General features: G+C 41.5%; 2 protein-coding genes across 9 annotated transcripts in view; one reads left to right on the forward strand and one right to left on the reverse strand.

Annotated features, from left to right (window-relative positions):
• The window catches only part of OPA1 (OPA1 mitochondrial dynamin like GTPase), a 53,620-nt gene extending 46,446 nt beyond the window's left edge, over positions 1-7,174 (reverse strand). For all 4 annotated transcript variants that reach the window (XM_055724062.1, XM_055724060.1, XM_055724061.1 and 1 more), the window contains exons 1-4: positions 6,983-7,174; positions 2,749-3,067; positions 2,359-2,455; positions 1,057-1,164 (exon numbers count right to left, since the gene is read on the reverse strand). In XM_055724062.1, coding sequence (XP_055580037.1) covers positions 1,057-1,164; positions 2,359-2,455; positions 2,749-3,067; positions 6,983-7,011 — 553 coding nt within the window. In that variant the 5' untranslated portion in view covers positions 7,012-7,174. The remainder of the gene's footprint in view (positions 1-1,056; positions 1,165-2,358; positions 2,456-2,748; positions 3,068-6,982) is intronic.
• A 131-nt stretch (positions 7,175-7,305) lies between these two features.
• LOC102050989 (probable cation-transporting ATPase 13A4) overlaps positions 7,306-26,138 on the forward strand; it is a 51,308-nt gene continuing 32,475 nt past the window's right edge. For 3 of the 5 annotated variants that reach the window (XM_027811807.2, XM_055724056.1, XM_027811805.2), the window contains exons 1-9: positions 7,306-7,599; positions 8,689-8,783; positions 10,539-10,646; positions 18,703-18,876; positions 21,380-21,517; positions 23,735-23,805; positions 23,897-23,977; positions 24,845-24,914; positions 25,735-25,869. In XM_027811807.2, coding sequence (XP_027667608.1) covers positions 10,560-10,646; positions 18,703-18,876; positions 21,380-21,517; positions 23,735-23,805; positions 23,897-23,977; positions 24,845-24,914; positions 25,735-25,869 — 756 coding nt within the window. In that variant the 5' untranslated portion in view covers positions 7,306-7,599; positions 8,689-8,783; positions 10,539-10,559. Of the gene's footprint in view, positions 7,600-8,688; positions 8,784-10,538; positions 10,808-18,702; positions 18,877-21,379; positions 21,518-23,734; positions 23,806-23,896; positions 23,978-24,844; positions 24,915-25,734; positions 25,870-26,138 lie in introns of all 5 variants that reach the window. The other 2 variants (XM_027811806.2, XM_055724057.1) reach the window with 2 other exon arrangements.

Here is a 26,138-nt window from a genome sequence, read left to right on the forward strand (position 1 = left end):
AAACACCACCATTTTTAAACAGCCAAAATACATAGGAGATTGTAATCTACTTGTCACTCTGTTGAACTTGATCCCTACTTAGGTGCTCGCTGAGTTTGTAAGATTAATAAACTAGTTCCGCCACTGACAGTATTTTAAGACAATGAAAATATGCTCCTTATGCACACTGGTACAGATATATTTTCAAACACACTTAGAGCACTGACTCTACTACTTCACAGATAGGATCTTTCATGAATACAGATTTACATGGTTTGATAATTATTAAGGTATTACTAATAGGAATAATCTTGTACTTCATGACAAGAATGACTGGGTAAGTTTTGAGCTGTGCTCATTAACAAGCCAGATATGGTGATCAAATCAATCATTTTTAGTTTTAAAAAGCCCACTGATCAGAAATGTCTTATTTAAGTCTCCCAAAGACTGAAAACCATTAAGCCTACTACTACCTGAACACACTGAATCAACAAACCATCCCCATGTCCTTTGCAAAGGATTTTGAACGTTTACCTACTCCTTTGAAATGCAGCCCTTACCACCTAAGCTATATCTTCAAGCAAGTCCTTCTGGAGCTGTATCCAGATGGAAAATACCATTCAGCCCAAAAGAATACCTCTGTTACAAATCTCTTCTTTCACATGCTTGCAACATTAAGGACCATCATTTTTAATAATCTAACTCTTTCTTCCTTTAATGGCTGTGGTACTGTTATTGTCCAGTGCCACTCTCACCTTCTCCAAATTCCAGCTGGACACATCGAGCTTCTATGACTCACTGAAGCAATCTAGCTTCCGAACTGTTTAGTGTTGTACAAGAAATCTAGTTTTCTATTCAATTTCTCATTTTGGTTCTCTGTACTTGCTACTAGAGCTCTTGCTTTTAAAAATACATTACACTTACCTGTGTCCAAAACACTTTTGGATGAGATATTAACTGAAAAGCCATGCATTTTCAGGATCCGCTTCCTTTTAGTGTCTAAGGACATATCTGTGACCTCATCTTGTAATAGTTTAAGTTTTCAAAATTAAAACTAAGCTGAAAAATTGTTCTCACCAGGAGAAAAAAATCCTTTCAGTGATGTGAAGCTCTCTCCAATCTTGTCAAAGTCAGGCAGAAGTTTGGCAAGGTCATCTGCGTCAGGAAGGGCTTTGATAAGTTTCTCTAGGAAAACAGTACAATAGCTAATGAGTAGGGTGTTTTCCCTACTATATTTGTGAACAAAAATGGCTTAGGTTGTAAAACCTAGCAACTGTTTCAGGACATGGCTTTTTCCTTTAATAAAAAATTAAAAACTTTCTTTCCACATGCACCTCCCCCCATTAGTGTTGGGAAAGATTATCAAATCTGAAAAACCAATTGTTTTTTTAGACTTTGAACTTACTGATAAGTTGGCTGCCTCAGGTACTTCAAAACTGTCTAAAACACACTGCTGCATTTCACACTTCATACATTATTCTTTACATACTTTGTAGAGGATATTTTAAAATTACACAACACTAACTATGCTCACCTCTTGTCCATTTTAAGAAAAGTTTATTTTTCAATTTCATATATAAGCCAATTTCATAACCCTTTAAAAAACCCCAAATTTATTAAGCTTTAATGCACTACAAAAATGTACTGTCCTCTAGCAGTAACAAAGGAAAACATTTGCCTCATTCAATCTCTGCATCTATCTATGCAATGTTCATACATGTAGTTAAGATCTCAAAGTTTGTTCCCTCCCCCCCAAAAAAACCCCCATGAGACCACCACTTTACTATCCTGCATGTATAAGAAGTAACTCAAGGATTGTTTTTTAGATTTATCCCTTTCATCTGAAAATACGCAAAAAGCCCTACCATAACCAGAAGATTCAGGGAAACAGTCTATATTTAGTATTTTCTTTTCTTCTGTATCTTCAAGATAATTTTGTAGATAGGTAGGTTCACTATTCTGCATTTTCAATTGGTCTTTTACTCATATGTATCTTTTACTTACCTACTTACATTTTTTACTTGTGTCATTCACACAGAAAGCATGAACTTTGCACTAAAACATTTGTAAGTCCCCCGATCATGCTGCAGCTCTCCTCTCAATAATAGGATTATATGGCCATATGAAACGACTACAAACATTCTCAAATGAAAGGATGAACTATGGAATACCAACGCTAAACAATGCTTAATTTCTTCTTACAAACACACTGATACAAACACATTGGAGTAAGACACACTCCAAATGCTAACAATGCAAGTTCAGCCAAATTACGGTTAAAGGAATTACTGGAGAGAGGCACCGAGGACCTACACCCTTATGTTTAGGTTTTACATATGCTAGCCTTTAGATAGAGTAACATTTTAGCTTTTGTGGTACCGAAGTCAATATGTTCATCAAGCTCCCAAATGAAGTCAGGAACAATCCACTTATATTCATCGAGATCTGGCATCATGTCCTTCCACTGATCATATGTCTAACACAAAAAAGGAAAAAAAAAAAAAAGAGTAGAAAAACAAATGTATGTAGAGAAGCTTACAAGCAATACCTACACATAAAACATACTAATCCACCATCTTTTAGATATGAATACTACTACTTGGATCTTTCAGAATCTATACTAGCGCTTTAAAAAAATTTGTTTCCATATTCATTCATCTTTACCGTCATTAGTTAACCAAACAATGATATCTTGCATTTTTGTGGGTATACCAAGAACTACATTTCTGAAGTATATATAATAACAAAATAGCTTCCACAGATAAATACCTTCTTAGCTGTATAACCACCACCTACAGCAGATCCTAATATAAGATAGCGAAGTTTGAGAAGCCTTGACGCTAGTCTAGCTAGCCAAAAGTTCCTGTGGAATGGGTATCCATATTTTACATTTAAAAGTTTTGTTTTGCGTAGGGGAAGACGATTAAGAGAAGAGAACAGCTGAATAGATATCCTTAATGGAGGTCTTTGTAGTTTTGAACTCGGATAGTAGGGATGACGTATGCTTCGGGAAACAAGATGCAAGTTTTGAAGTGGTGATTTTCTTTTTATTCCATAGCTGCTATTTGCTAGACTCCGGCAGATGACACTAGAAGTAAGAAATAAAACCTCTTTAAGTAACCGATTACCTCAACATACCATTAACTCAATAACCTCTCTATAAGCAATTCACATTACAGCTTTTTATTTCCCTGGTAGCATACCAATGATAACTGCAAATTGTGCATTCAGAATGATGCTCTAATTTATTTGTAACCAGCTAAAATGTAATCATCATTAATCGGTATAGCATTTCTAGTGATTACAGAAACAAAAACTTAAATACCATTTATGAAGTCTGTTATGAATTAAATTTAACTTCCACACTGGATTAAGGCAAGTAACATGTCTGTGGTAAAACACAGTTTGGGCAAACAGGAGCTAAGAGTCCATAGAAGATACGATCAACTTGAAACATAAAAGAAAAAGAAAACTTGACAGTTTGGCCCATCTTGTTACTCAAAATTAACTGTTAAAGAACATAAGTTTGTAGAGGATTTTCAAACTTCAAAAAACACAATACACAGACAAACTCCTTTGCAAAACACATTTGTCCTCTTCTGGCAAAGCAGATTCTCCTTTGGAAATACTACATTTTTCAGTTCCTTTCACTCTAATATTCTGCAATTCTAGGATTACAGCATTCTTGTTTTGTCTTAGGTCATGCATAGACAAGACTTCTGGAGATGGCTGCACCATGTTTGTTGAAGACTTCAATAAAGTAATTCAGATTTATGCAAGAGGGAAAATTTCAGTCTGATAGATTTGATTCTGAATACAGAGCTCAGACATGAAAAGTACATGTTAAAACACAGGAACCTTATGAATCCTGCCTACGTTAAAACACACACACATGTTGGAATAAAGCTCCTTGTATAATTGTAATTATACTATCTGTATGCTTCAACATCTTCAGGTAGCTTTGGTAGTTCGGGGAAAGAACTGCTCTGGAAAAAGCAATTTCTTCTGTAACTTTTTAGTCTTACCATCATATCAGAATGGTTAATATTAAATCGTTTACTGGATGCAAAATATGAGTGAAATTACAGTTCTTGAAATTAACGCTTGTCCCTTGATGCTTTTTTCAGAGTTTTCAACATTATCGAGTGCATTTACTTACAAGGGCACAAATAAAAAAGTGCTTCACTTTGAAAGTGAGATTGAGAAGGCAAATCATTCCACATGTAATCCTAAATAATTTTAAATTAACAGATCTTAAAAGAGAATAAGTGCATCATACAAAGTGGAAAATATTACAGCATTTTCTAATAAACATGCTCTACAGAGTTCTTTGCCTTGGGATTTTCCATGTATTAGAGATGACATTGTCCATGACAGACATATTCTTAATGTCCAAGGAAGTGGAAGACTTACAAAAGCACTTTTGAGCTTTTGGAAGTTAAAAATCAGGATTATGCAAATTGAGACATTTTCCTCTCTTAAAAGACCAATTCTCTTGATGAACTACATTTAAAAGTTTCCTTCAGTGTAATGAAAAGCTTAAAAAAAGGGAATCCCATTGATGGTTATGAATGTTCATAAAAGTCACTATGATTTTGAAGGGTATTCTCTTGCTGCTACACTAAGCTATCTAGAAGTCTGTGCCTTTGCAATAACGAACTTAGTATCTAGAAAGAGGATAACAAGCAGGAGCAGAATAATCCCTAAAGAGTTACAAGTTTCTCCTCTTTGACATGGAATTGCAAGAGGTTCAGAAATTAACCACAGATGGAACCAATGCAAAAGTGGCTACATAACTACAGAATTTATTATCTTGCTTTTGAAGACAGTTTTTTAAATCAGGGTGTGGCAAGCCTGTACACAGCAAGCTGATGACCAAGCTGTTATTTCTTTTGTTTTGCAGTCACTAACATTGCACAGATATTCAATATTTTTCAGCAGAGACCATAGTAATATACTATGGCAGCCACTTTTCATTATTAGTCTTCACCTAGGTTAAAGGCATTTTGTAGTATTATGTAATTTTCTTCTCTGTGATTGTTCTTTTAAAATACACTGTGTTTTACAGCATTCTGTATGTTTAAGCTGAAGAAAAACAGAGTTTCACCACAAATTGTTATGGCAAGAATCACAGAATGGTTGGGGTCGGAAGAGACCTCTGGAGATCATCTAGTCCAACCCCCTGCTAGAGCAGGTTCACCTAGAGCAGGCTGCACAGAATTGCATCCAGGCAGGTTTTGAATATCTCCAGAGAAGGAGATTCCACAACTTCTCTGGGCAGCCTGTTCCAGTGCTCTGTCACCCTCAAAGCAAAGAAGTTTTTTCTCATATTCAGATGGAACTTGCTGTGTAGCAGTTTGTGCCCATTGCCCCGTGTTCTGTCACTGGACACTACTAAAAAGAGCCTGGCCCCATCCTCTTGACACTTGCCCTTAAGATATTTGTATGCACTGATAAGATCCCCTCTCAGTCTTCTCTTCTCCAGGCTGCACATGCCCAGCTCTCTCAGCCTTTCCTCACATGGGAGATGCTCCAGTCCCCTCATCACCTCTGTAGCCCTTCACTGGACTCTCTCCAGCAGTTCCCTGTCTCTCTTGACCTGGGGACCCCAGAACTGGACGCAACACTTCAGATGCGGCCTCACCAGAGTAGAGGGGGAGGATCGCCTCCCTTGATCTGCTGGCCACAGTCCTCCTAATGCACCCCAGGATCCCATTGGCCTTCTTGGCCACAAGGGCACACTGCTGGCTCGTGGGCAACTTGCTGTCCACTTGATCAACAATTGCCTTTTGAGTGCTATCACGTATTTCAAACCCTACCTGCTTTAATTGCACATATAAAATCTTAAAATTCATTAAAAACTCCACTACTCCATCATTATAACAAAACTTCCATCTTCTCTCACTACTAAAAACGGATATTGACAAAAAAAATCATCACCTTAAGGTCTTCCATGTATAGTGCAGTTAGACTGAAAAGGGTGTCAAAACAATGCTATGAAATGAAGTATTTAATGAGTTCCATATTTAAAGCTTCTGGAAAGCTGTTTTTAACAACAATAACAAAAATTAGCCTTCTAGACATGAGTAGCTCTGCTGTTAGAATCTGCTTGATTACAGGCCTGCAACCTGACTATACTTGCATCGCAGTGTGATTATAGATACCTCATAAAACAAGGAAAAGTGGCCTGTTACTACTGATAGCCAAGCATTCCACCTGAAGTCATACATAACATTTTACACATACTGCTCCAGTTTAACAGTTCAAAAAATCCCCATCTCTGCTGTGAACAATTTTCTGGAAAGACAGTTTATATATACACTTACGTATACATACATATATATTCACTGTGAGTGTGAAGCAGTCTTTCAAATGTAACCCAACAAAAAGCACTGTGGTATTTTCTTTTTCGCTCAGCACTAGGTAACGTTTATTTTTGTACTGCTGCTCCCAAATCTGCCTCGGAACATGATGAGATTACCGGTCGTTCAGTTTCGCCACTCCTGTCCGGAGCTGTGTAGAACAGTCAAACCCCGGAGGGACGTAGGGCACCTTGGGGAGGGCCATCGTCTGGACACGAAGCTGGCCCGAGCTCCCTAGGGCAGGAATGCGGGAGCCCCAGCTCCCTTCACATCGCAGCCCCAGGCCCCTGGGGAGCTGAAGAACGAGGAATTTCCCCGCCTGGGAGCAGCAGCCGCACCCCGGCAAGCCTCACGCTCCCCCCTACGCCATTCACATCCCCCCACCCCCAACCTGGCACTCCGACGCGCCGGGCGGCCCCGGCCTCCCCCGCGGGCAGCCCCGCTCCCACTGGTGCCCAGGGCCTGCTTAGCCGGGACGGGCGCTGCAACCAACACCGCGCCTGGGCCACAGGCCCCGAGGTCGCAAGAGGGTGGCGACTCCGGCGGCCGCTCACTCCGCACAGCCGCCGCGCCCCAGGGGGCAGGCCCGCCGGCGGCCCGCAGCGCCCGCCCTGACCCCTGCCACGGCCCGCCCCGCTCACCAAGGCGCCGCCGCCCGTGTCCGCCACATTCTAACGGCCGGGAGGGGCCCGCAGGAGCCGCACGCACCGCGGCCGCCGGCCAGGGCTCCGCCGCCGCGCCTGGCACCCCGGGCTGCCGCGGGCAAGGGCAGGTGGGGCCGCCGCGGCCGCGGGGCTGACAGCGCTGCCGCCGCTTCCGGCCACCGCGGTCCGTGGCGGCCAGCCCGGCTGGAAACCGCGCCTCTCCGCGCAAGGGTTCCGGGCACGGCGGCGGCAGGGGGAGGGTTTTGAGGGAGCACCGCTGGGGGCTTGCCCGGCCAGGAGGCGCGCAGAGGCGGGGAGGGGTTGCGGCTCCTCCGCAGCCGGGCCTTGTGTGTCCCCTCACACCCCAGCGAGGGCAGGGCCAGGCCTCGGCGCCTCACCCCGGTGCCCCCGCGCTGGCCAGGGGCACCCCCGGGCGGCCTGGCCCGGGTCAGGGCTGCGGAGGGTGGTGAGGCCCCACCCCGGGTGGAGGCCTGGGTTTGCGCTGGGGTCTTCCGCCCAACTTAAATAAGCTTGCCAGAGGAGTTCCCAGCTGTTGTTGCCCTCAAGTGCGTGAAATGGGTGGCAGGGCTGTCTTGAAAGCTGGAAAACACAAGGTGCGTCCAAATGGGCTTCTCTGAGCTGTTGGGAGGTTCTTTGCCGGCAGGACCACATGGAAGTGGGAGACAGAGGAGGACCTGGCAGAGTTCAGCAGATGTGACTATCTCCCCTCAGACAGGATCACCTCTAGTTGTGTCATTTCTGAGGTGCATGCCTCACCAGTCCATAAAGACAACAGGTCTTGGAGTGTTCACCTGGCAATGCCAGTGCTTGCTAACATTAATAGAAAGTTTTCACTTGTGCCTGGTTTGAATTTTTCTTGCAGCAAGTTAACTCCATCCACAGTGGACATGGAGAATATTGTTTTCTCTATTTACGTGTTTGGAAACTTGCTATGGCTCTTCTCGGTCTCCTTGTCTTTAGATTAAACAACCCTAAGTCCCTCTTCCATGTTTTCTGACTCTTTTGTCATTCTTCTCTGTGCTGTCCTGTGGACTGTCACCAGTTGGTTCACAACATCCTTTCTGTGAGCTGCCCAGGACTGGGAATCATGGGCTGAGCTAACCAGAAAGAGAGAATTGGGGTGGTTTATAGGTCAGGCTTCTGTTTATATAGTGGCATTTTTCAGAGCAAGTTGCTCAAGGATGAGAGAATACATACACGTATTTTCAGGACTGAGATAAAAGTTGTAGGGATGAGGTGAGGCACATTTTTTTCTCTGCTTGCTTCTAGATTATTTATTTATAAATTAAAGAACTATCTTTATTATAAATCTTACTTTTGCTTTTGTATTTTAACCTGACTGTTTATTTTTATGATTTATATCTGGGGGTTTAGGCAAATTTCAATTTTAAACCAAGAATGATAGTACCCCATAGGACAAGATAAAAGTAACTGCATTTATAACCTAATATGTAATTCTTACTTTGGACAGTAGAGGGCATCACATACCTAACGGTTTCAATTTAGGGTGCTACAGAGGTATTTTCTCCAGGAGAAAGTGAACCTGCTCAAGAAAATGAAAAAGTTTCACCATCTTCATTGGTTCTGGATTAGGAGATTTTGCTGGAATATTGTGACAGGTTGAAAAATTATGGAAATGCTGAACGTTTTACACCTTTAATCTGCTTTTTCTTTGTTTTCAGTTGTGAAGATACAAATCTCCCTAATGAGGATGTTCTGTAGGAGCAGAAATTGTCAACAGGAGCTGGACTAAGACTATGAATAGTCACTAGATTGGGTGAGCCTTGATTCTTCCCTGGATACCCAGGTTTGGTGGGATACTTTGCATGCAGCTCATCTCTCTTCTCTTGCGAAAGGGCAGCCAAGGACCCCTAGTGCACCTTAGTCTTCTACAGACACTAGAAAGAGCAAGGCTGACATTTGGGGAAGCAGCAAAAGCTGACCAGGCAGAAAAAATGTGTGTGGCACTCCTGTTTTCCACCCTTGGCACCTCCCAAAGTAATGAATAATTTCCCCAAATCATCAGTCTGCCTTGGAAATGGTACCTTTGCAGTTGTTTCACGTCTTTTATAGCTTTTAGATGGCAATGCTCGGTTTCCCCATATAATCAGGGTTATCAGAAATGGACCTTATTACATTATTCCTTTTTAATTATTAATTGAAAATTGTGATTCTTGTGTAATAACTGGAATTCTTGTTTCTGGGTCTCAGAGCAAAATGAAAAGTTGAGAGGCTCAAAGCTAGTCTCAGAGTTGCAGCAGGGGGAAGGAGTAACACTGAAGCTGCAGTATGGAGAGCACCTTATCCTTGATGTTTTTGCAGCCAATCACCCTTAACTTTGTATAGTTATATCCTTTTCTGTCCAGCCTCTGGTCTCAGTTCCTTTTGAAAATGTGCTAGGTGTGAAGACCAAACAGCTTCAACGCAAACTGTTTGGCACCAGGATTTTACACACATAGCTGTCCATGTGCTGTGCGTACATGCACATCTGGTTAGCAGATCTTTGACTGGCTCACATTATTAGCAATGGACAACTTTTATTAATTGACCTAACTCCCTCATTTTCTCTTCTCTGTTCCCTCTGTTTCCACCATTTCAATTTCTCTGAGCCTGATCACTGCAGGGTAGACAATGGTCTTTCCTGGTGCTTGAGATGTCTGGGACTTGCGCAAGTCCATGCCACAGGGAAGTAAAAGGCTAATAAGTACAAACTAACTTGGCACCTATTGATTTGTTTCAGTCACCCTAGAAATAATATTTCAGTTTCTTTGACATATTTATTTGAAGAACAGGTGTGCCTTTCCTGACCTAATTCCTAAAATATTTGGTGTGTAACTTAAAAGTAGTGAAGGACAAGGAAATAATAATGAGCATGAGAGTGAATCACAAGACTAATACACAAATGCAGCCCAACAATAGAAAAAAAAAGGAGGTTATAAAACCCTCAGTGCTCTTTTTCTGCCAGCTTCCTTTTGAAACCTGATTTGGAGGTCAGAGACATTTGTATCCAGCTCACTAACATCAGCAACGAATTCCAGTTTCCCCTCAGGAGTAAACAAATAACCTCAATGATATTCTCCAAAGCTATATAGTAAGGTCAGAAGACATTCTGTGATGAGATTCTTAATAATGAATTACAGATCCTACAAGGCTGCATCCTGACACATATTATGTCTGCATAAATTCACCTGCACAAACTGAGGCCCTTGTTTAACATGCCAGAGTTTGAATTTTTCTCCAAAGCATATGTGGGGATCACAGCTGGGCACTTAGTTCAGGCTGGTTACTAAGAGGGTTAACAACAGCAATGCCTATTTTCCTTCTCATTTGGACACACTCCTGGTTTCCAGTGATTCGGTAATCTCTCAAAGAAAAATATTCCCCTCTTGCCCTCCCCTGAAAGTTGCATGACAACAGTGCTTGATCGCACCTATCAGTTATGACCCAGAGTCATATTGTGGCAAACACTTGTGAGATCTAACTTTTTCTTTCTTGCCGTGTCTTTGAGTGAATTTTGCATGTTCCCTTGCAGTCGCAAAAATCCGACAACAGAATGAAGGGAGGAGGGATGACTGTTACCTGCTACCCCACAGAGAGGGAGGAGCTCCATTCTTCAAACATCAGCAGAGTTATAAGGAAGGTGTGTACTTAGAGCACTCCCTCAGTGTGGAAGTTCAAGCACACAATGCTGAAGACCTGTCCTGAGGGTGCTCTAGGAAGTCTCCAGAGGGTCATTTCATGGGGGAAAATCCTGCCAAGAACCATTATGCACAGCTTAACCAGGGAGAAGAAAATGAGATGGTGAGTCCTATCTCTTTCCTGGTCTTTCTCAACTTGGAGCACCAGATGGCACGTGTTGTGCAGTGGTATACTACAGTCTGTAATTTAGTTATAGGTGATGGGGGTGTTCCCATAGCAGAAACATACAGTTAGAAAGGGATATATTTTTTTTAGCAGAAAGAAAATAAGGTTGTATGTGTCCACTAGATCTAATTCATTTTCTACTCCAACAAGGGATGGCTTGACAAATTATTGTTGTGGCATTATAAATTTAGGTGGAGGTGGTCTTTTATGAACTTGAGGGATGGGCTGGAGCAGTGTTCATAACCATTTGATGGCTGAATCTTTAGGGTAAGCTCCAGTTAGATGAGGATTGGGAACCTTGGCTTTCTCTGGAACCTAAAAGCATGTGTTATGTTTGCATAAATTATTAGCAAGTGCAGTCTGTTGAATTGCTCACACTACTCCAACCTAAGTGCCTGTGTAAAGCTGGATTTCTAAGTACAGAACTACTGTATTTCTTTCCAGAATTTTCCAGTGAGGAGTATGTTCACATGCATTCTGTAACATGTGGAAATAAGTCCTATGTTTACACTAGGTACCTGATTTACTGCCTGGCACTTCTCTTTAATACTAAGCACAGTGCACAATTGTAATAAATTCAGTGCTGCTTAGCTGCTTTGGCATTGCTGCATGTTACAGGTCAGCTGTTAGTCACATATGCATTCTGTCCATCTAACGGATTCTGCTGGAGACGTCAGACCCATGGTGCAGCTGTACAGCAACAGTTCTCATGCATGGCTGATAAATGCAGTGCTTCTCAAATTTCCCATGCTGCAGAGGCACTGTAGCTCTGCTGTGAGTGCCTGTAGGGTTTTTGGGTGTACAACAGCCCCAGCAAAGCTAGTGGAACACTCACTCACAGGCTGACATGACCGTTCACTTCCAGAAATCCTGGAGAAATCTTCAAAATTACTGAGAATTCTGTTTTAGTGAAAAAGAGACCATGTCATGGAAAAACACAGACATTTGGTATCCCTAGATACAAATGTAGATTTTCAGTCTGCTCTCTGCTCTCTCCTCTGAAGGGGAGATGTCATATTTTGCGTAACGCAAACCTGGGTAATCTGGGATGTGCTGGAGAATGCGGTACACAGTCACCCAGCAGCATGAACTGAGAGCTGCAGGAAGTGCAAGGCACTGGCTCTGAGGGTGGGGACTAATTAGCGCAGTGCAATGCAGAACCCAACTGGCTCTGCTGCCGAGTTACTAAACCTGCTCGCAACACCCGCTTCTGGCTCTAGCCCTGGTGCTGATGTGCCACTGCTCCCCAGCTCCAAACGGCTGCTGGTTTTGTCTGTGCTCCACCCTGCCCCTGTCCTTCTAGGACCATAAACACCCCGTCATTCTCTTGCCACTGCTGGCACTGTCACTAGCAATGCCAGAATTAAGCCTGAGCTAATTAGTTTAACTAGCCTGTCTGGTGCTGTGTGGAGCCACACTACTGTACCCTGCGTGTCCAATTCCAGCTGTGCACTGCTGTGACACTCAAACTGTGCTTGCTTGGAGCCAGCTATCCCAGTAATGTTCTTGTTTCTCACCAGTATCATACTGAGCACATGCTGTAAGTCTGGTGCTTGGGGATCTGCACTGTGAATCTGAGGTTTTCCATGCTCGGCTGGTGTGTGCGCACAGTGTTGGGTCAATCTGCACTGTGAATCCAGGGTGTCTGGCAGTTGCCATGCTCTCCGTGCCTGCAGTGAGCACGAGCAGGGCTCATTCACCTGGGATTCCCAAATTAAAATCATAGAAAAAAGATTGATAAAGCAGTTGAGTAGTAGGTGCAACTAAAACAATAGCCAAATTGTGCTAGATTTGGCAGGTATGTATGTGTCCTTGTTACATATGTGTAAGAGAGAGAAAAAAGTTCTGAGTATAAGGGGTGAAAATACCTGTGAGGGTGTCTGAGGTACTGTAAGAGGATGAGGAAAAACCCACTATGTGTATAGAGAGAACAGCTAGTGTGGGAATTTGTGTGAAAGAGAACAAGAAAGTAATATGTAGGTGAGAGAAACTGTGAAGAAAGAGACAAAGAAGGCTGTGTTTAAGCAGAAGAGAGAAGGAGGGTACATGGAGTATAAGAGAATTATGTACAGACATTATTTCTTTGTTAACATGATGTATTTTAAATTATTGGCATCTGCAGCAAGTGGCACTAGCACATAACGTCTCAGTGACCCTGCAACATTTTTTTAAAATTCTAAGTCATGAAAAATATTCTTCAACATTATTTTTAACAGTGAGTTTAATCCATCTGAACCAAATTATTAACAAGCAGTTCTTGACTCCTCAAACACAATCATGTCCCTTGGTGTATATCTCTTGGTGTAATAGCATAACAGCTGACAGTGCTGCAGGTGCCAATTCTTCCAGAGTAAATAGTTCAAGTAATTTTGAAAGCATGCAAATAGTTCAGTTGGGCTCTGGACATACAATGCTTTCCTGTGTTGAACTAGCTGTCCATTTTGCTAAGGAAAGTTGAGGAGCTGTAATGAGAAGAAATACAAAGTTTTCTTCAGTATTTCCATTTCTTGGTACACCTGAGATGCTAGATAGTCCTATATTTAAGAATAATCACTCTGACTTAGGAAATCTACCCTATAAATCCTTGTGTACATCTTTGGGATTACTTTATGTAGCTGGAGCACATTTCCTTGAATGAGAGTTCACTCACCTGATACCCAGCTAAAACTTAGCAATGTATATTCAGAGCATGGGATAATCTCTCTTTCTCTCTTCATAACCATTTGTGGTACTGCAAAGGTCTCAGTAGTGTGAGAGCACTCTGGACACAGCAGCTTGCCTCAGAGAGGTCTAATAGGTATGCTAATAGGAAGGGATTTATTTTAGGAATTAGCTTGCCTTCTGCCCTGCTCCCCTTCCTTCAGAAAGATCTGATTGAAGATGTTTTTGAGAAGAAGTTATTGTTGATGAGATGGGAAGAGGGAGATAAAACACAGCTTTATGTCCCCCACCAATTTGATGCTCCTCTCTGTACAGCTCAGAACTAATCATTCCCTTTGCACAAAGTCTAAGGTGCAAAATGTAAGTCTTGCTGTGCAAAAGGTTGTGATAGACTTCAAGAGGCTGCTGCTTCAGGAAGGATTTGCCAGAAGCCTGTCTCAACTATGTGTTCCCCACTTGCTTATGTCTGAAGGAATGGGACAACTGTAGTTAGTCAGCTGGTCAGCCCAGGTTTGCCACTGCATATGGCAACTGTCTGCTTCATTTAGGATGCCAAAATTCTGAAGGGAATATGATCCAGGAATTTTATATACTTTTAATTTGAAAAATGTAACTCTGAAAATTAAGATAGATTCTGAAAGGCACAACCTCGTTCTTAATGGAACAGTAATGAATGTTACTACTGGCTTCAGAGGGAACAGAAAGAAACCTCTGATAAAGCAGGTTCTGGTTGGTAAGAATGAAATTCAGTTATTAAATTCCTTGTGAATCTTAACCAGTCTTTCAAGTCTAATCCTATTTTCTGTTGTTATAGCAACAGGTGGTTCGTAATAGGATACCCGGTGATTGGGTTGCCAGAAATATGACAGTTCACAGCCACTGTTTAGGCTCCTTGCTGGTAGCTACAGGCCTTTTTTTCACCGAAGAAAAGGGAGCCTGAACTTGTTTGGCTTTTGCATTTAAATTCTGCTCTGCGGATGACCTGGCAGTTACAGGCGATTTTCCTTTTAAACATAAGTAACAAGGACTTGCTGGACACTAGAGTGGTAAGCCCTTGAGTACCGGCTTTGTATTATTGTAAAAGCAGCTAAGAACCTTTCTTGGAACAAGTATGCTTTCTGCCAGCTGAGCAAATCTGGCAGCTTTTTCTGTCCAATAATCCATGGACCCTCCCTAGACCCTTTACTCACAAGTTAAACCATTTTGGTTTAGTCACTGTTCTGACTGTTGGGAGTCTCAAGAGAAAGGGGATGTTAATAGATGAAGAAACAAAGGTTTACGGTACACTACAATTTATTAAAAATTATTCTACAAAGATTAGGTGAGCCCTGCATATCAGACTCTTTTGTAGAGAGTCCTACCTCCTGTGAGGTAATGAGAAGCCCTTTGGAGTCTTCCAGGTAGCTAATCTTAGCTTTGTTTTCCACCATCAAGTCTGGTGCCCTCAAGAACCCAGGTTATTTGGCTGTGTAACATTGCATATGCCAAATGCACACACTGAGCCCTAAAAACCTGCTCACACAGTGGAAAAGTTGTCAAGGTGCGAATCTGTATTCATCAGACCCATCTTCAAAAGAAGCATGTCTTCATCAGCAGAGTGTCTTTGTGCAATGAAATACAACCCAGCAAAAGTTATTCTCTTTTCCTTAACAACGTAAACCCAACCTGACAGACATGTTCTTACTGGTGACATCAACACCAGGATTTCTGCCAGCCCTGGAAGTATTGTTTGCCATAGTGGACATGCATTTGCTTGGAGATCTTTGTAGTATAGGCCTAGTGAATCCTGAGTAAGCTTGAAAAATTTCCAAACCCTAATTACTATAAGGCATTCACGTGGCTAAAAAAACCTGAGAAACCTGCATCATCTGTGTGCCTCTTCCCCCCTTCTTCATGCACATTATGGATACCTCTGTTGTGGGTCTAATATTCACCTTTTTTTGGAGAAGATAATAGTTTTGAGAATTCTTCTGAAGAATTCCACTGTTGACCTTTTTGACCAGTGAGAAGTGTTCGTACTAATACTGCTTCTGTTTCAACAAAGAGTTATTTATATACTAAATGCTTTTTATGAATGCAGCATTCATTGCTATAGTCCTTCCAGCTGAAGGCACAGGGTCAGGAAAAACACCCTAACCTAATGGAACATTTTATTCTGAAGCATTGAAATTCTGGCCCAGGGAACTTTGGCACAAGTCAGATTTGGAGCTTAGTCTTTTTCCCTGCCTAGCTTTACTTCTGAATGATGTGGCCCAGGGAACCTGCTCCAGACATTTCCAAACCATGAGAAATGCTTTGCTTTGGCTTTAGATTCTTGCATGGACATCCAGATACAAAACAGCAGTTAACATCTGATGTTTGTTCCTTGTAGTTTTACTCCTTGTTCCAAGCAGTTTACTCCTTGTAGAGCTCCTGAACACCTATATTCAGAAATGTCAGATTCATCAAGACACAAACCAATGATCCTGAACCAACACCTGTGTTCATAGGGTAGAATGTGCACTGGGTCAGAACAGCTCAAGGGTATCTCTCTCTCTCTCTCTCTATCTCTATCTCTATCTCTCTCTATCTCTCTATCTCTCTATCTCTATCTCTCTCTATCTCTCTATCTATCTATCTCAGAAAAGTCCCTTGTGAGAAGAAGCAAGGTCCAGCAGAAGCATAGTGGATGTCTTTAGAACATGGCCATTTTTCCCCCAGCTGAGCTGTTTTGCTTGTCTTCCTCTCTAGTGGTTTTCAACATGTGGAATATTGATGCATGCTTGGTTTTGGGAAGTGTCTTGAGATCTAAGGAATCAAACCATTTTTTGAAAGGAAACTATTCTGAAAAAAAAGGCCTGGAAATATATGCAGGCATAGGGGGACTCATACATATTTTGATATATAGGTTCATCGTTTCCTAGGCAGAGAAGAACAGGGTCTGCCCTAGCTCTATGGTTATGTTGTCATATCAGGCTTGGGGAATTATTCATCATTTCAGTGGAGAACACTGCCAACAGATGATAACAAATGACTGTCAATCATGTGCTGAGTGCCCACCTTCTCCTTTCTTAATTGCATTAACTACAGCCTTACTGACTTCTCAGACTTTGGGTGTAAGGCACAAAAGCTGGAAATTAAAGGAATGATTCACTGGCAGAAGCAAGATGCACATGGCAGCAATCTCATTCTTCCCCACCCTGATATTCATGCCCATCCCAATTTGAAAATACTATTCCAGTTATTCCAGGTCCAGCTATTTACTGGAGGAAGTCTGAAGGCATGTTCTTTTAACAGTTCTTCCCTTAGGCATCTCTGTCTCCTTGGGAGTTCCATTGCCTTGCTGACAAGCTGTAAAGTCTGGATCCAAGCATCTGGATCTTGCTAGTAAGCCATTGCTATGTACTATTTTGTAAGCTGGTGCTGACACTAATTTTGGAACATTTTTGTTAAGGATGCAACTAGACAGAAGTGAACGGAGAGCGCTTTACCTATTTATAGGAGCATGTGAATATTAATAGCATGACTGCCACACCAACAACCTTCTAGCAATCTTGCCTATCTGCTGTCCTCCATGAACTTCCTTCTATCTGCTGCAGAGTTGCCTTATTCTCCTGGGCTGCTCAGAGATTATAGAAACCTTTGAAACCTTTGAAACCTTTGAAATGCTGAGCGTGTGCATCTCAAGGTGGTATAACCAGGTCCTGTGCAATGCAGGCCACTTACTTCTCAGTCCAGTTTACCATAATTTTTCCCCACAGTTGCCAATTTCTTCTCTTTAGAAACACCATGGAGATTACCTAGGAAGATAGAGTCTGTCTTTTGGAGAATGACATAAAGCAGGTAGGCCGAGGCAGCACGTGGAACCACTGGGTAGGGCCTGCGTTTCGCATAACAAGCAAAGACACCAGCACAGAACCAGGAATTATGCATTACTCATCCTTCCAATTACATCGCCTTTTCTTCTCACCTTATGAATGAGTCTTGCAATATCTGTGGCTACAGATATCTGATCTTCAGAAGCAGATTGCACAATTGCTGCAGATATACTAGGAAGAAGGAGATTGAGGAATCTTAACCCCTATGTTAGCAAATTCTTCTGGTCACGCTATGTAATTGCAGTCATGCAATCTCCCATCTTAGATCAGGGCTGGGTCTCCTCTATAAAATCACTGTATACATTTCATTTCACCTTTACCAAGTCCCTGCTAGCCCTACTGAGAGGGAATTTTGCCATGGTACCAAGACCTGGCAGCTCTTAAACGGTAATGCTGACAATCATCCCTTTGAAGTTTTGGGCAAGTCACCTTGCCTCACCATAACAATTTCCCCAGCTTTAAAATGGAATAATAATACCTACTCATACAGCTAGCATGAGTAGCTTCCTTTGGCCCTCTGAACATGTAAAGCATTCTGCAAGTGTTCATTAGTTGTTCTTACTAACAGTTGTTATTATTATTTTGGGATATTAGGACAATGGCACATTGGCAGGGTCCAAAATCTCCACACTGGAGCTATCACGGAAGATGGTAACAGCCCTATAAAGGCTGTGTCTGTTCTGAGTTGTGCCAACAGCTCCAGGTGGTGCAGTCACGCAGTGTCATCTGGCACTATGTACAGACACTAACGGAGTCTCTAAAGTGTAGGTGCATTAATGCAGACTCACTACCATGGCAGGACAGCAGTAGCGGTTCTGGTTCTGAAGCAGGCACAGTCTCAGCTGCTGGAGTGGGTCTGCACCACTCTCCATCCCCTAGTGCAGACATACTCAAGTTCTTCAGCTGTCTCACCCGGGGACCTTAAAAAAACTGACCAGGCAAATCTGTGTTCCTGACTTGGGGCCTAAAGGTTAGGGCCTTTATATTTTGATACCATTCTAACTCATGGCGCACACCTAATAGTGTCTCATACTGAGTATCAGAACTACATACAACTATTTTAGAGGTTTGGTCAGACTATAGCAATCTAGTTTTGTGACAGTGGATGAAAAGTTCTGTGGAACATGCAAGATGTTTTTCTAGTCATGTTTAGGACATGTAAAGAAGCCAAATACAAGTTCTATGACTTGTTTTTTTCAGTGTACCATATCAAAAAGTGCCTATGGGAGACCAGTGGATGGTGGGAAAGTGTGGTATTTCAGGTGATTCTTTAAGAGAAATAATAATGATTTTTAACTTGTCTTTGCTGTACAGGAGATATTTGGCTACAAAACTCAAAGCAGCCGAAGGGCCTTGTGCATTGCTGGGTACATCTTGTCCTGTGGGGCACTGCTGCTGCTGTTTTACTGGAAGCCAGAGTGGGATGTGTGGGCAAACTGCATCCGCTGCAGCCTGGAAGAAGCAGACATTGTTCTGCTTAGAACAACAGTAGGTGCCTACTTTAATCTTTAAAGTAGTCCCTAGTATGTAGTTAGTAGGAAGACTAATTAATTGGAAGGAATCCAGTTAGATGAAATCTCTTATATTGCTGATTTCCTGCAATAATATCTTATATTTACCGTCATTGATCTAGAGAACTCTTAAGTATTCTACAGATTGTGTGTAAGACGATGACTGGAACGGAGGGTAACAGCTGATCAGACAAGCTGAAAGAAATTGGGGTGAAAACACCTGTAGTGTCTGTGGTTTCAAGACTGTTATTTGCTCTCAGTCCTTCATCCTCCACCATCCTGTGCATCCTATGTGGCAGATCTCAGCTCCAGATTCTAAAGCATCTGTTTGATTGTCAGTGTCCAGCAGATCCTTGGATGTTCCTGGTAAAGCTGCCCCTCTCCACCAAAGTTTAGCCAGTGGGCCAAACCAAAGATTTGTCTGGCTCTGTCCCCAGCAGCATCCAACAGTGCATGATGAGGGTACAGTATAAAGAAGAGGGCAAGCAGTCTAAGCTTTTTTTTGGCTGTATGTTTCCATTTTCCATCAGCCCTTCCCCATGTCCAGTAAGCCCACAATCCTGCAGTTAATGCTTTCAGAGCTGCTACATTTTGCTAGTAGTTTCCTAATGCAGTTTTCTGTTCAGAACTGTACTGAAGCACTGCAACATACACAAACCCTGATTTGATTTCATGGAAGCTACTGCAACGCTAAAAGAAGCAAACTGAGACTTGACTGAATCTCAGCTGAGCCTGAATACTTCAGGAACTGGTAGGGTTGGTTTACCTGCAGAAGTGTAATTTGTTCTGCTTCAAAGATTCCTGAACAGTGGCATTTGCAAAATGTGCAATTGCAAAATGGATCACTTGCTACCACTGTATTTGAGCTGCCTTCTTAAATGACCAGAGCAGCATGCAGTTAAAATCTTGGGTTTTGAAAATCACAGATCTGCCTGTTGAATATTTTATACTGAAACAATCTGCATCCTAATAGGCTGGGGGGATTTTTTTTTTTTACAAGCAGCATATTAGGTTTAGTCTCCCTTTTTAATCTTCAGTTCTGTTTGCATTTTTAATTTACTATTCTTGTGTGTCATTTTAAATGGATTTGCCATGCCAAGCACTTTTCAAATAAATGAGTTTTTAAATCATCCTTTATGTAATTAAGCAAGAATTGAATCATATTGTACATTCTTGTTATCAGGAAGCTCCCTCAAAGTATGCTCTGGGCATTTGACAATTTCAGATTTCCATTGTGGTTATTTGTATTAAAATGACAGTTTTGGGTTTTTTCCCTATATTCGATTATGTCAGTCTCAAATGTAATGACTACTGCTAATGAGGATACAAGTAATCCCATCAGCTTGATCCTTGGAATTCTTTTCCTTCACATAAAACCTTAATTCATAAGTAATCATCATCTCTGCGATTGCAATATAAGAGCCTATTAACTCACTTTTGTTACTGAATTTTGACTCACTTCAGTTCAAATAATAGGCACCTGTGTCATTCACTGTTGCAATCTGCATCCCAATGTCTACTAATTCTGAAATTTAAATTCTAGAGAAATAACACAAAATAAATGTTACTCTACTCAAAATAACAGTTTAAGAAGAAAAGTGCACAAATAAATAAGATATATAAACATTATTAAAGTTCTTTTTTGAACGCCTAAATTATTCAAAAGGACTCATATTTAGTACAGAACTTTTTTTTCTGTTGTCATTTTCAAATGAAGTTTAATAACTATGCTTTCAGAACCTGGCTGCCTGAGGTAATCAGCTTTTTCTGTCTGCCAATCTGCGCACACACTGAATATAATATATATATAACTGACATAAGTCAGTCTCATGGTTGGCTTTAATGTATGTGATTCCGTGTGTGTGGGACTTAACATGAGGGTTCTTATTACAGTAGTTGCTCTAATCTCTAAGACTGTGCTACCAGTGCTAGTTATCAGACAGTTCCAACATTGAACTTACTTTACAAAAAATAGCAAGATCATGCTCAGTTTGTGGCAAAAGCTTGTCTACGGTACCGTAAGGGAGGCTTAGTGCTAACACACTTGATCCAATGAAGTGTTAATACAGGAACGACTGTGAAAAGGTGTTGGCACTAAACATCATTTTTTGCAGTACAGTGCTATGTTCCTTTAGATCTTCCCTTTTCAGCATGGTCACTGCATCTCAGATTGTCCTGTACTGTTTACCTGTCCTAGATCATGACCTGGGAGTTCACATTCCATCCTTATCAGCCAAGCACCAGACCTGCAGTCAGTGAATTATTTGCAGTACTCCAATTTGGAAAGGACCATGATTCCACCCCCATTCTGGTTATTTATAGATCAGTCACAGGTGCTGGGCAGCCCCTGTTGGTTAGTTCTTTAAAAAAGCTGGAGCAGTGCTCTAGAAAGGCCTACTGTAATCATTTACTTCAAGGTGATGGTGAGTTTGGTCTGATTTTGAGGGATATTGTGACACTTCTCTTTTATATTCATTTAGGATGAATTTCGGGTTTATTCTCGTAAGACTGTGACATGGATCTCTGTGTCTGCACTTATCAGAAGTAGATCAGATTATCCAGCCACTGCTGAGGAAGACTCAATCTTCAGCAAAGCCATAATGAAGCCAAGTTTGCAAGTAAGTAAAGTATTCCCTGCAGCACCTGGGAGATGATAGCAAATCTCAGCCACACTTCATGGAGTGAAAGTGAGCTGTGAAACATACCCAGCTAAGAAACTTGCAGCTTGATGAACACATTAAGCTGTGGAAAAACAAGCTAGAGATTTTGGAGAACTGTACTCACCTCTGCAAAACCCCTCTTTTACTCTGAGTGGGTTATGAAAAAAGAATCCTCACTACTCCTGAGAGGAGACCTACATTTTGAGTAGGAGAGCTTCAAGACACTGGGGTTAGCAGTGAAGAATTGGAGTTCCAACTAAAAAACTTATTCCTTGAAAAGGAATCAACGAATTTAGGGGTGAATCTGTGTGTGACAGGAAACTGTGAGGAACTGAACATAACAGCTTCCATAATAACGTGAAAACAGGGGTGAATGCAGCTGAAGGGGAATAGAACAGAAAAGTGCCTAGGCAGAGCTGCACAAGTATTTCCAGATATGTTTCATCAAGGAGGGTCTGAAACACATTTTGCTTTCTTGCCTTTGTATTCACCAATTTGTACTTTGCTGAAGTCAGGTCTTGCAACATTGACTGTTCCTGCAGAGATGTATCCTTGTCTCTGCCAGTTCCATAGCTTTAAGATCCCAGTGAGGCACTGGGAAGAAGGCAGACGATTAACTGATCCAAGCAGATCACAGGGCCCCTCATGAGTTGAGTAAATATAATTATCCATAATTATCCTCATATGTCTTGATTAGCATTACGCGTTAAATTGGTGTGAACAATAGGAATGCAAGGGTGCGTTTGCTAATATCTGGCTCTTGGTTATAGATACTAGATCACTGCACTGGGGAACCCATAAAAGAGCTATTTCCCTTCCACAAAATAGATTTCTAACTTGTTAGCATTTATTTTTATATCTACAGAAATTTTAGTAAGATATTTTCATTATAAACCTAACTTTAGCTGAGCAAAGCTGTTGCTGTTACTGCTGTTTTGTGTGGGCATATATTAATGTACATAAGAAAGTTTAGTGCCGGCTAGTTTAATCAACTGGCACAGTATGAAAGTGAAGACTGGTTTGTAACATTCTTCAGAAGATTGAATTAGTAACATAAAAGAGCCCAATGCAGCCTCAAATAATAGGCCCTTTGAACACCACTTTCATATCAATCAAAACATCTAGATAGAAAATAACAGATTTCAAAGCACCAAAGAGCAAACAGTTTAATCCTTCACTAGCAATTCAAAAGCCTCTACTTATAAATCAATTATAAAACCTTTTTGCCATTTAAGCTACCTAAGTACACAGAGTAGTGCCCAAGAGCTGTCCAAGGATCTGTTTCAGCAGTGAGTTGAGCCCCTCGTTTCCCACTACAGTTTTTAGCACTGTAAATATTGCAGCTCCTCCTATTGCATGAAATCCTAACTGCAGACCTCTTGTTAGGTTAATGGCTGTGGTTATAGCTTCATTTTGAGTCAGCGTATGAGTTCAGTATAGATTACATTGGCCTATAATAATGCTTATTGCATTGGGTAGGGAGAATCCCCTAGAGCTGATTTCTTTATTACTTATGTGTATAGGTGTATAGCTTTGCCTTCCTCCAGCTGATATGAAGTGCCATTATCTCTAATAGGCATTGTTATTGTTGTGCAGGACCGGACAGACTCCTTTTGCAAGTTATACATGGCAGTGTGTGTTCCTAATGGATAACTGCTCTGCGAGGGCTTAGCATTAGCGGTGACTCAGGAAGTATCCTGGGATGGCCTTTCTTGTCTGTTGGCTATCTGTTCAGCTGAAGGACTTGCCATTGTGCCTAAAAACTGCCCAGAGCTCTCTACTTTCCTCAAAGCCAGACAGAAGACAAGGGAGTTATCGACTGCAGATGAGCTATGGCAACTGCCTGTGCACCCGACACTGCATTAGTGATCTCTTCCCTTCATTCTGTGAGAGTGAAGACTGTATTCTTCGCTTCACAAAACAGGGAGAGAAGAATGCTGCTTTGTGCTTACTTGACCTAAAGTTCTGTAAAGCTTGCTGGAATCTGGACTGAGGTGGGGATCCCACTCTATAACATAACTAGGGAGTTAGTATATGCAATCCTGTCTTCTCTCCCTCCCTGCTCCCATATCATTTGCTCTGTGTGTGCTTGACCCCAGTGAGGATGCCTAGCTGAGATCTGTGAGCAAGCCTGGGAGTATTTTTGTTTGCCGTGTTGCATATTTTGTCTTGCAGGTGAAAAGTATCCAAGTACAAAAAATCCGCTATGTTTGGAATATCTGTGCAAAACACTTCCAGAAAGTTGGGTGAGTTCAATGCCGTGGTTCAAAAGTCTCTGAAGAAGTCAAGCTTCTTTGTGAATAATGTCCTAAGGAAAACACTCCCTTTATATTTTAGAGCCCTAGAAGACCACCACACTTGCTCAGCTATACATGCCAAATTTGGTTCTGGTCTCACCTGCAATGAACAGTATGTCAGGTACGCATTGTAAAACAGAAGTACTCAACTTAGAGATTTCAAGGAGATGTAAATTCACTGCTGTTGGTGCACCTTCCTTTGAGTTTCTTGTATATCCATTAATACGTGCATAATTTTAGATGAAATGGCCATGCATGAAAAATCAAATGGAAAGGGCTAGAGGATATTGTCCTTGTCAAAGTTTTAGAAATGGCTCAGTATTCATCACTGTTATTTTTCTCAATCAGGAAATAACTATGTCCTGTAGCTAACTCTAAGCAGTTCTTGTTTGGAATAAGAGAAAGTCTACGAGAGGCAGTGCAGCTAAGTTGTGTGTGTGCACTTCTTCAATAGGGCTCCGTTAATTGTATTGAACTTCTACAATTAGTTCTGGTAATTGAATTCATTCTTACAAACTACTGTATCATTAGACAATTTACAGAATAGGTATTCCTGAAACTGCTAAATAAAGAAATTATCTTCTGTTGATTGAATGCTGCAAAACCAGCTCCTGACCTTAACTCTTGTTTAATCTTACATTCAAATCACCCTTAACTTTATCCAAAATTATTTGGGTTTAGATAATTTAGTTTTAGGTGCAGAATTCCTTTGTTTATGGTGTTTCAAAGGAATTTTTGCATGATGGCGACATTTGCCCAAAAGGCTGTGTTATATCTCTTGTCCCTTTAAGTAGATTTCACTGGTACAGTCATCTTTTCTGATGTAAGCACTGTAGGGGCATTTAATTTTATATCTTTTTCTTGGAGAAAGATACAGCCTTTACACTGGGATTGATACAAGCTCTCAGGACTATTGAAAGCTGCGCTTCTTGAATGCGCTACATTGTCTCTATTTTATCTGTAAGTGATGTATCTTTATCCCATACAGGAGAGTTGTATGTGGGCCAAACACTATTGATGTTCCAGTGATCCCTGTTTGGAAACTACTCGTCAAAGAGGTTAAGCATTTCTGTTGCTTTTTTGTAGGCTACCTGAGGAGGTAGAGTGTGCATATAGAATATAATGAATTCTATATCTGAATTAGGTTCCCAGTATGTACTCATCAAGCACACTCCTTTTTAAAATCCTATGTAAAGCTGTTCCATGAAATCACCATAAATTCATTTATTCTCCATTGTTCCTTATCCTCCTTCCCCATGCCTGTAAGGCTTCTTGGTATTTGTATGTATCTGTATCCTGGGAGCACGTTCTGTTGGCCTTACAAAGGTCAGTGCATCTTTACAAGCTGCATTGGAAATCAAACCTTCTGGGCAAAGGCTGCCTCTTAATCAGCAGAGATTAAGTGAACAGCGGTAGCTGGCATATGCCTGCAGCTGTGGAGAGATCCAATGAGCTCATCACTGGCCACAGCACCATGTAAAGCGCTAGTGTCTTTTTTAGACAGGAACTGGCTATATGTGGCCTAAACAGAGTGTTCGTGACGTGCCTATGGTATGTGAGCTCCATCCTCACAGCACAACCTGCTCTTCTCTCACTTTTGTTACATTTTTTGTTAAGAAGCAAACAAAACAAGGCTTGGGCTGAGCCATTCACATTCCAAATAACATCCCATTGGTCCAGATTATTTGGCCGTTCTGTCAGATGGAGTTGGTCCAATCTGACTACACTGAAGCCAGTGCTAATGAAATTAGAAAGGGGATCAGAAACACAACACTTAATAGCTTTTATTCCAACCCATTTCTAACAGGATGGACTGGCTGGGTATACCAAGCCATCTAAATGTGGCCAGGTCTTGAGTATTGCTCTCTCTCCAAACAGGTCTTAAATCCATTTTACGTGTTCCAGCTGTTCAGTGTGTGTCTGTGGTTTGCTGAAGATTACATGGAGTATGCCACTGCCATCATAATCATGTCTCTCCTCTCAATTTTTTTGACTGTATATGATCTTAGACGGGTGAGACACCTTACCTTTTTCCACAAGGAGGGTTTATTTCTAATATCTGGGAAAGGCTAGGATGTTACAACATGCACACATACAGTTCTATGAGAGTTACTCAGAGGTTTAGTCTCGTGACATTGTGTAGTAGCAGGTGCAATGGCCTGACCTCCTAGTCATCATAATCTCTGTGTGGTTCTTTACCCAGACCCTCCCTTCCCCATTCCAGTGCTGCACTCTGTAACCTTTTGTTACACGTTCTCCATAGTTAGCGTGGGGAATTTCTT

The sequence above is a fragment of the Falco cherrug genome, chromosome 11, assembly GCF_023634085.1.
Source record: "Falco cherrug isolate bFalChe1 chromosome 11, bFalChe1.pri, whole genome shotgun sequence".
Classification (NCBI taxonomy): domain Eukaryota; kingdom Metazoa; phylum Chordata; class Aves; order Falconiformes; family Falconidae; genus Falco; species Falco cherrug.